The 11295-nt window shown below is 32.8% G+C and overlaps 1 protein-coding gene across 1 annotated transcript; it reads right to left on the reverse strand.

The window, feature by feature from the left end:
- Positions 1-385: 385 nt before the first annotated feature.
- On the reverse strand, positions 386-6357 carry LOC121211432 (uncharacterized). The gene is made up of 12 exons (XM_041084200.1): positions 6021-6357; positions 5607-5912; positions 5491-5564; positions 5205-5409; positions 4938-5111; positions 4318-4397; positions 4018-4258; positions 3673-3809; positions 3429-3561; positions 2405-2592; positions 807-848; positions 386-532 (listed from the first exon to the last, which is right to left on the reverse strand). The coding sequence occupies exons 1-12, from the start codon at positions 6355-6357 to the stop codon at positions 386-388; spliced, it is 2064 nt and encodes a 687-aa protein (XP_040940134.1).
- Between the last annotated feature and the right edge of the window lie 4938 nt (positions 6358-11295).

Consider the following 11295-nt stretch of genomic DNA (forward strand, 5'->3'; position numbering starts at 1 on the left):
GCTCAGCTCGTGTGGCAATCTGTTTGAAGCATTTTAGATGCAGGGGACACATGGAATAACAACATGCAAGTGTGCTAGCCGTGTGTCTCACACGGTCTGATCACACACCCGTGTGACAAGCCGTGTGGACTCAAAATGAACCTTATAATTCAAATTTACCAACCCTGCAACTTTTAATAACAAGCAATTTAAGATTCAATCTTTCAACCAATCCAAAACATGATAAAACACACTTAATACTCATTTAAACTATCATACAATAATCTAACACATATATTCAATAATCATTAAATAAAACAACTCCAAAATTTGTACTTAAGTACCATTTAAATCAATTCAAAATGGGCTATATTATAACACATATATTATATCTATTAACAACCTATTAGCATTGTTCACTAATATCACTTATAAACAAAATAAGATCAAAACAACCTAGGTACATGCCATTCTTTAAGACAGGAAACTTCACCAAGTATTTGAGTTCGGGAGTTGGCTTGGATGTTGAGACGCTAGTTACTTTGTACCTAACCTGCGCATGGAAACAAACCGTACACTGAGTATGCACTCAGTGGTATTTCTATAAACCAATACTTAACATGCATTTTAAACATAACCATAAATTCTATCAATAAGAACTTTATAAATCTTCATTCAATTATCCTTATATCACAGTAATACTTATATAAAATCATATTCAGTAAGAAAATACAGTTTCAATCAGTATCTTTTAGTATTCAGTACAGTAGTTTACCCCTATTAATATAACTCGGACCTAGACGGATACACGGATCCAACCTACACACCGGGATAGCATACAGTGTTTCATCGGCTGAAGCCGAAATACACTGTAACAGTAATAGTAATAGTAACAGTAACGGTACACAGAGTACCTCATCAGAACAAATCCGGAACAGTAACAGTAATAGACACTTTTGGTGTCTTATCGACACAAAGTTGGAATATCCCTGAACACTTCCAATCTTATGGCATGCCAACTATATTCGACTAGCCCGACACTGTTAATAGGGTTTTCATTTCATTTTCAATTCACCATCAACAATCAATATACATTTTAATTCAAATATTCATCAGTCAACACAATACCACAATATCAATACTTATTTTAATTTCAATAGCCATACATAACATCAATAATATGTATCAAAATAACTATTAAGTTTGGTCAGAGAAATACAAACTGTAATTTTCGAGTTTACTCGATATTCTCGTTCCCTTTCTCCTTCCCCTTTTTCGATGACGTTTCCGGTGTTACGTTGGCTACATAAAAGTTAACATTTAAAATTATCAATGTATGCTATTTAATAACACACTCTTTTATTTCCATGTAACTTTTACATAATTTCCAATTAGGTCCTTCCTCCATAACCATTCTTTCTCTCCAAAATAAATCATATATTTTCATTCAATTATCACTTTAAACTATCCCAACTCTTAACTTTTACAACATAAAACATTAATTATAGAATCCTCTCAATTCAATCCCTACTATTTCAAAACTTATATCTCTCTTTACAATTTAATCCTTCTCCCACTTCTAACTTGAATTTTTATCACTTTATCTCATAATTCTTCCATTTATTCAACTTAATCAACATCTAAAAATTTAATAACTTTCCAAATTTCAACATAACTCAAATAGTATTTCTTCCTAGGATTCCATAGACACCAAAATTTCAAGAAAAAGGGTTAAATTGACTTACCACTTAAAGCTTAAACCTTAAAACTCCAAATTTTCCTTTTTCTTTTCTTTCCTTCAATTTTCGTTTTCAATTCTGTGTTCTTTCTTTTTCTATTTTGTTTCTTTATTTATTTTAACTATTATATTATTCTTTATTATATTATTAAATTATTATAATAATATATTATATGTTAAATATCTTATACTTAAAATATAAGTAAATACACATATATACATACATTTGTACCAATTAAAATAATACACATGTATTTATACTTACCACACACTTGTCACATAAGGCTTATTTGCTAATTTAGTCCATTGATTTTTTTATAGTTTATAATTAAACTTTCACACTTTATTCAATTTAATCCTTACACTAAATTAACCTTAATTCAAGCTAATTCACTTAATTAAAATCTAATTAATCTCTCACTTAACTTCGTAAATATTTCTAATAAATATTTACGAATCTAATTTCCATCATTGAAGACTCGAAAAACTCACTTTTTCGATGACGTTAAAATTTGGGTCGTTACATTTCTCCCCCCTTAATAAATTTCGTCCTCAAAATTTACCTGAAAAGAGATGGAGGTATTGTGATCTCATTATATCCTCTGGTTCCCACGTTGCTTCTTCAATACTATGACTTCTCCACAACACTTTTACTAAGGGAACTCATTTATTACATAATTCATTTACCTCACGTGCTAGTATTTTAACCGGTTCTTCTTCATATGACAAATCAGGTCGAATCTCTATATCTTCAGTTGAAATCACATGAGATGGATCTGACCGATATCTTCTTAACATAGAAACAAGAAAAACATCATGAATCTTCTGTAATTCAGGAGGCAAAGCTAAACGATATGCCACCGGTCCAATTCTTTCTATAATTTCATATGGTCCAATATATCGTGGACTCAATTTACCCTTCCGACCAAATCTCAAGATTTTCTTCCAATGAGAGACTTTAAGAAATACTTTGTCTCCAACTGAGTATTTAATGTCCCGTCGTTTCAGATCTGCATACGATTTCTGTCTATCAAAAGCTGCTTTCAATCTTTCTCGAATTTTTCTAACTGTACTTTCTGTTTCTTGGATCAACTCTGGACTAACCATTTTTCTTTCATTCAATTTCGTCCAACACACTGGTGACCGGCATCTCCGACCATACAAAACTTCATACGGTAATTATTATTATATATAGCCTCGGCTAACGGTAAATAATGTTCCCAACCTGATTCAAAATCAATGATACAAGCTCGGAGCATGTCTTCTAAAATCTAAATAACTAGTTCTAATTGTTCATTAATCTGTGGATGAAAAGCTGTACTAAAATGAAATCGAATACTAAGAGACTAATGCAACTATTTCTAGAACCTCGATGTAAACAGTGAATCCCGGTTAGAAATTATCGATACAGAAATACCATGTAGTCTCGCAATTTCTCTGATATAAGTTTCTGCCAACTTTTGAAGTGACCAATTCGTTCTGACTACTATAAAATGAGCTGACTTTGTAAGTCGATCGACAATCACCCAAATAGAATTTTTCTTACTTGTTGACAACGGTAACCCGATTACAAAGTCCATCGTGATATAGTCCCATTTCCATTCAGGAATATTAATAGGCTGAAGCAATCCTATTGGAACTTGATGTTCAGCTTTAACTCGCTGACATGTTAAACATTTAGTCACATATTCCACTATATCTTTTTTCATACCTGGCCACCAATACAATTCTCGTAAATCACGATACATCTTTGTTCCTTCGGGATGTAATGTAAACTGACCATTATGAGCTTCTTGAAGAATCAACTTCTTTATTTCAGAAGTAGTTGGGATACAGAGCCGATTCTGAAATCTCAAACAATCATTTTTATCAATACTAAAATTCTCTGCTGTACCTTTCTGTACCATCTCTCTTTTCATTATTAATTTGTCATCTGTCAACTGTACTGACCTGACCTGATCAAATATTATTGGCTTTACTCTTAATTCAGCCAAAAGACCTCCATCATCGGTAATACTGAGCCGTGCAAACATTGTTCTTAATTCAACTGCAGCCTTTCTACTCAGTGTATCAGCTACAACATTAGCTTTACCTTGATGATAGTCAATAACACAATCATAATCTTTTAGAAGTTCTATCCACTAACGTTGTCTCAAAATTTAATTCTTTCTGTGACAGAAGATACTTGAGACTTTTATGATCAATGTAGATATAGCATTTCTCACCATACAGATAATGTCTCCAAATCTTTAAAGCAAATATTACGGCCGCCAGTTCCAAGTCATGTGTCGGATAAATACATTCATGTAGTTTCAATTGCCATGAAACATAAGCAATTACCTTTCCATTTTGCATCAATACATACCCAAGTCTATTTAAAGAAGCATAACTGTACACAACGAAAGCTTTCCCCGATTCTGGCAAAGCCAACACTGATGCCTCTGTTAATATTTGTTTCAATGTTTCAAAACTTTGCTGACACTGATCATTCCATACAAATGGGATATTCTTTTGCTGTAGCTTTGTCATCGGTAAAGCTATCTTTGAAAATCCATTCACAAACCTTCGATAATATCCAGCTAACCCAAGGAATTACGTACCTCTGACACATTTCTAGAAACTTTCCACTGAAGTATGACTTCAATCTTCTTTGGATCTACTCTAATCCCATCTGCTGATACTACATGACCAAGAAATACAACCTCTGATAGCCAAAATTCACATTTACTTAATTTCTCATATAATTATTTTTCTCATAGTGTCTATAAAACAATTCGGAGATGCTGTTCATGTTCAGTCTGAGACTTTGAGTATACCAAGATATCATCAATAAAAACCACTACAAACTGATCCAAGTACGGTTGAAAAGTACGGTTGAAAAATCTAGTTTATAATATCCATAAAAGCAACTGAAGCATTTGTTAATCCAAATGGCATCACCAAGATTCATAGTGCCTATACCGTGTACGAAATGCTGTCTTCGATACATCACCCTCCTTTACCTTCAACTGATAATATCCCGACCTCAAATCAATTTTTGAAAATACAGAAGCTCCTTTTAGTTGATCAAATAAATCATCAATGAAAGGTAACGAGTATTTGTTCTTGATAGTCACCTTATTCAACTGTCGATAATCAATACATAACTGCATCAAACCATATTTCTTTTTAACGAATAACACTGGAGCTCCCCATGGTGATATACTATGTCGTATAAAACCTCGATCCAATAAGTCTTGCAGTTGTACCTTCAGCTCCTTCAATTCAGTAGGTGACATACGATATGGAGGTATTGACACCAGATCCGTACCAGGGTTTACTTCAATCATAAATTCAACTTCCCGATCAGAAGGTAATCTAGGAAATTCTTCAGGAAACACATCAGGAAATTCACCTACAGTTCAAATTTTACTGCACTGACTCTTAACTGAATCAGAATTAATAACATATGTGAAGAAAGCAGCACATCCTTGATTAAGAAGCTTACTAGCTTTAATTGCAGAAATGATTCGAGCTGAACCATCAGTCCAGATACCACTTATTTCGATCTGATCATCATCTTTACTCTGGACAGTAAATCTTTTTTTATAACAGTCCAAAATTACTCCATGTTCCGATAGCCAATCCATACCCAGTATAATATTAAAATCGTCGAATGGCATAATCAACAGATCAACAGAAAAGAACTTATCCTGAATCATTAACGGACATCTTCAACATATCTGATTCACTAACATAGTTTGCCTCAATGGACTAGACATTTCTATCGTTACTCTAGACAATTCAGGTTTTAAGTTTCCCGTCTTAACCAATTTTGCATTTACATAGGAATGTGACGATTCTGGATCTATTAAAACATAAACGGGTTCTGAATATAATAAGAATATACCTGTCACTACATCAGGAGCATCTCTCTCATCTCGAGTTTTTACAACATATGCTCGGGCCGGAGCTCTTACTTCAGATTGTTGTGCAGCATTTTCACTAGTTCTTCTAGTACCTCTTCTAGCAACTAGACCACTTCGGCCTGACCTTCGACCTCTGGAAGAAGATTCAGATCTTTGTGATACTGTTGATGTTGCCTTAGCAATCTTCGGACAGTCCTTTATAAAATAATCATTGGATCTACATCGGAAACAACCCCCAGTTAATCTTCTACATTCATTTCTATGTTTATTCCCATAGTGTTCACATTCTGCAATTTCAATGTTCTAAGTTGGACTTCTGATACTACTAGTAGATACAGTAGTTTGTCTCTTTCGACTTCTGTCTCTTTCTGATCTTGAACTGAATCTTCCACTACCCCGAGATTCCCTCGATCGTTTGAATTGTAGACTTGAACTAGTAGTTCCAGGACGTTTTCTAGTTGAACGAGCAGTTTCAGACTTTTTACTCTTCCCCAGTACTTGCTCAATCATTTTAGCTCTTTCTTCTAAGTCTGCATACTCTGTTATCCGTAGAGGCATCAATTGCAATTGGAATTCATCCCGCAATCCTCCTAGAAATCGCTTGCATCTGTCAGCTTCAGTCCGTACAAGTTCATTTGCATATCTACTCAATCTCAAGAATTCTCGTTCATAATCCACTATAGATATGTCCTTCTGCTTCAACATTAAAAACTCCTGTTTTCGGTCTTCCATACATGTCTCTCCCAAATACTTCTTCTGAAATTCCTGTTGAAAGAATTTTCAATTTACCTGTTCTTCCGGTACATTCTAAATCACTTATTCCCACCATATATAAGCTTTTTCTTGTAACAGAGAAACAACACATACTAAACTTTCCTGTGACATGCATTCTAATTGCCTCAAAATTCTCTTGGTAGTCTCTAACTAATTTTCAGCTATTGTTGAATCAGTTTCCTTTAATCCCAAAAATTCTGTAGCTCTGTATTTTCGCAGTTCTTTTATAGGGGCTCGTCGAGTAGCAGGGGTAGAAGTAGTAGCAGGCATACTTCCTACCGCTCTTTGAAGAGCTTCAGCAATCATTCTAAATATTTCTGTATTTTCCCTTCCAATATTCGGTGGTTGATTACCTACCGGGTTTACACTTGGGGTTACAAATTCAGACTCATTTACTTCACGTGATTCATCTCTACTGTACATTTCTTGATCGGTACCCTCGATACTTTCGTCATACATCTTTTACACACTATAAAACAGAGTTAATTTATCAGTATATATATAAATCAGCATCCAATCCCGACTCAAAGTTAACATAAAAATGGCATGTACCTCTAGACTCCTTTCAGTACTCGACTTAATCCTAGAATCGGCTAAACTCGGTTAGCTCTGATACCACTAAAATGTAACACCCCTAACCCTTTCCCATCGCCGGAAGAGGACTACAGAGTATTACCGGTCATTACAATATATTTATACGTAAAACGAGAATAATTGCAATACTATACATCTTATTATACCTTTAATAGGCTCTCGGTACTTAATAAGTGCTTTTAAAACAAATCAGGGCTCGACCGGAAGCTTAGAAAATTTTTCGTGAAATTTCAAAGTTACCTCCTTTGAATAGTACCACAGCTCGTGTGGCTGATATGACACACCCGTGTCATCAACCCGTGGAGCTCTCTAACTTTTACCTATAAACAATTTAATTTCACACGACCAAGGCACACGCCCGTGTGCTCAGCCCGTGTGACAATCTGTTTGAAGGATTTTAGATGCAAGGGACACATGGCATAACAACATGCCCGTGTGCTAGCCGTGTGTCTCACACGGTCTGATCACACGCCTGTGTGACAAGCCGTGTGGACTCAAAATGAATCTTATAATTCAAATTTACCAACCCTGCAACTTTTAATAACAAGCAATTTAAGATTCAATCTTTCAACCAATCCAAAACATGATAAAACACACTTAATACTCATTTAAACCATCATACAATAATCTAACACATATATTCAATAATCATTAAATAAAAACAACTTCAAAATTTGTACTTAAGTACCATTTAAATCAATTCAAAATGGGCATTATTATAACACATACATTATATCTATTAACAACCTATTAGCATTGTTCATTAATATCACTTATAAACAAAATAACATCAAAACAACCTAGGTACTTAAGTATTTGAGTTTGGGAGTTGGCTTGGATGCTGAAACGCTAGTTACTTTATACCTAACCTGCGCACGGAAACAAACCGTATGCTGAGTATGCACTCAGTGGTATTTCTATAAACTAATACTTAACATGCATTTTAAACATAACCATAAATTCTATCAATAAGAACTTTATAAATCTTCATTCAATTATCCTTATACCACAGTAACACTTATCAATAAAAATATTCAGAAAGAAAATACAGTTTCAGTCAGTATTTTTCAGTATTCAGTGCAGTAGTTTACCCCTATTAACATAACTCGGACCTAGACGGATACACGGATCCAACCCACACACCGGGATAGCATACAGTGTTTCATTGGCCGAAGCCAGAATACACTGTAACGGTAACAGTAACAATAACAGTAACAGTAGCGGTACACAGAGTGTCTCATCGGAACAAATCTAAAACAATAACAGTAGTAGACACTTTTAGTGTCTCATCGACACAAATTCGGAATATCCCTGAACACTTCCAATCTTATGGCATGCCAACTATATCCGACTAGCCCGACACTGTTAATAGGGTTTTTATTTCATTTTCAATTCACCATCAACAATCAATATACATTTTAATTAAAATATTCATAAGTCAACACAATACCACAATATCAATACTTACCTAATATTCATAAGTCAACACAATACCACAATATCAATACTTACCTTAATTTCAATAGCCATACATAACATCAATAATATGTATCAAAATAACCATTAAGTTTGGTTATAGAAATACAGACCATAATTTTCGAGTTTACTCGATATTCTTGTTCACTTTCTCCTTCCCCTTTTTCGATGACGTTTTCGGTGTTACGTTGGCTACATAAAAGTTAACATTTAAAATTATCAATGTATGTTATTTAATAACACACTCTTTTATTTCCATGTAACTTTTACATAATTTTCAATTAGGTCCTTCCTCCATAACCATTCTTTCTCTTCAAAATAAATCTTATATTTTCATTCAATTATCACTTTAAACTATCCCAACTCTTAAATTTTACAACATAAAACATTAATTATAGAATCCTCTCAATTCAATCCCTACTATTGCAAAACTTATATCTCTCTTTACAATTTAATCCTTCTCTCACTTCTAACTTGAATTTTTATCACTTTATCTCATAATTCTTCCATTTATTCAACTTAATCAACATCTAAAAATTGAATAACTTTCTAAATTTCAACATAACTCAAATAGTATTTCTTCATAGGATTCCATAGACACCAAAATTTCAAGAAAAGGGATTAAATTGACTTACCACTTAAAGCTTGAACCTTAGAACTCCAAATTTTCCTTTTTCTTTTCTTTCCTTCAATTTTCGTTTTCAATTCTCTGTTCTTTCTTTTTTTATTTTGTTTCTTTATATATTTTAACTATTATATTATTAAATTATTATAATAATTTATTATATATTAAATATCTTATACTTAAAATATAAGTAAATACACATATATACATACATTTGTACCAATTAAAATAATACACATGTATTTATACTTACCACACACTTGTCACATAAGGCTTATTTGCTAATTTTGTCCCTTGACTTTTCTATAGTTTATAATTAAACTTTCACACTTTATTCAATTTAATCCTTACACTAAAATAACCTTAATTCAAACTAATTCACTTAATTAATGTAACACCCCCACACCTGAAACAGTCACCTGAGTCAAGCTTGAGGTGTTACTAAACTTATCTTACCTTTTAAACAACTCTAAACCACTTATTTTAATTTTCGGAATAAACTATTTTTCTGCATCATGGTTTAAAAATTCATTTCTCGAGTTTCAAAACTCGAAATTAAGATCCGTAAATTTTTCCTGAAACTAGACTCATATATCTATCTACTAATTTTTTTCTAGAATTTTTGACTTATCCAATTAGTACAGTTTATTATTTAAAGTTACTCATGTTTCAGAATTCGACTGCACTGGCCTCTACTTACTACGAACCACTTTTCTCTCTGTACAAAATTCATATGACTGTACCGTTTGTTTCTATTAAAACTAGATTCAATAAGGATTCTATCTATATAAATTAAACCACCTAATTATTTTTTTTAAAATTTATGGTGAATTTCTAAAGTTGGAATAGGGGATCCAGAAATCGCTCTGGCCCTATTTCACTAAAACTCAGATATCTTATAAAATACAAAACCTTTACCTGTTTTGCTTATTCCATAAGAAAATAAACATAATAAGATTTAATTTCATATATTATTCTTCTTCAAATTATGTTTCTACAATTTTTAGTGATTTTTCAAAATTACATCATTTCTGTTACTTGAATCTGTTTTTAGGTTACTTTCACATTTTTCATAATTTTCATGTGATAATCACCATTCAATCATACATATTAATAAACATGTATATCATCGGCCATTTTATTAGCTAATCACTAGCAAGTATTTACACATCATTCATTGTTCATATTATACCAAAAGTAGCTAAGTTTCTATACATGCCATACCCAAAACAAAACGTCTAATTATACTGAGTTATTTCTTTGATAGTGTGATCGGCCTCCGACGTTTCCTTCGATCCCCGAGTGGCTAGATAAGTACTATAAGAAGAAGAAAATAAAGAGATTAAGCACTAGGCTTAGTAAGCTTACAAGCAAATAAATCACAACATTCAACATAATGGATAATTATGCATAATATCATCTAACATCATAAATTTCTTTACTTCTAAATTTCTATCTTCTTCTTTATTCCCTTACCTTCTTTCTTACCTGACCTTTCCTTTTTCATAAATATAATCTACTTTTCCTTTGCTGTTAATTCACTTTAATTTAACTCGTACCCTGACCCGTTGAACCACTCGGAATACTAAGGATACTAGGGTCGTTCCTGTCTTTCAATATCCTGCCAATGCCATGTCTTTGACATGGACTTACATGAATTATTCCTGTCTCCAATGCCATATATAATATGGACTTACATGGCTCAATCCTGTCTCCAAAGCCATATTTCTAATATGGACTTACATGGCTCATTTCTGTTCTGTTCTGTCAACCCTAATATCCTAACATTTCTAAGGTTCAACCGGGGCTTTCTAACACTTTTCCTCTGTCACTTCACCTTAAATTCGACTTTAAATATTTTCATAACATAATATATAAATGCTGGAAATTGACAATAATAATGTAAAATAAAAGAATATTGCATTTATTCACTGTAACTTACCTTTATACAAAATGTGACTAAACTTTACAATTTAGTCCTTTACTTTTTCTTTTCCCCGATCCACTCCCGAATTTCGTTCTTCTTGATCTATAATAGAAAATTTAACTTATTTAATATTCACATTTATTAAAACAGTCATTGACCCAAACTTTGGAAAAATTATATTTTTACCCCTAAACTTTTACATATTTGCACTTTTACCCCAAGGCTCGTAAATTAAACTTCATCCTATTTTCTTATGTTTTATGACATGCTGATC

This window comes from Gossypium hirsutum, chromosome A12 (assembly GCF_007990345.1).
Source record: "Gossypium hirsutum isolate 1008001.06 chromosome A12, Gossypium_hirsutum_v2.1, whole genome shotgun sequence".
NCBI classification, from domain to species: domain Eukaryota; kingdom Viridiplantae; phylum Streptophyta; class Magnoliopsida; order Malvales; family Malvaceae; genus Gossypium; species Gossypium hirsutum.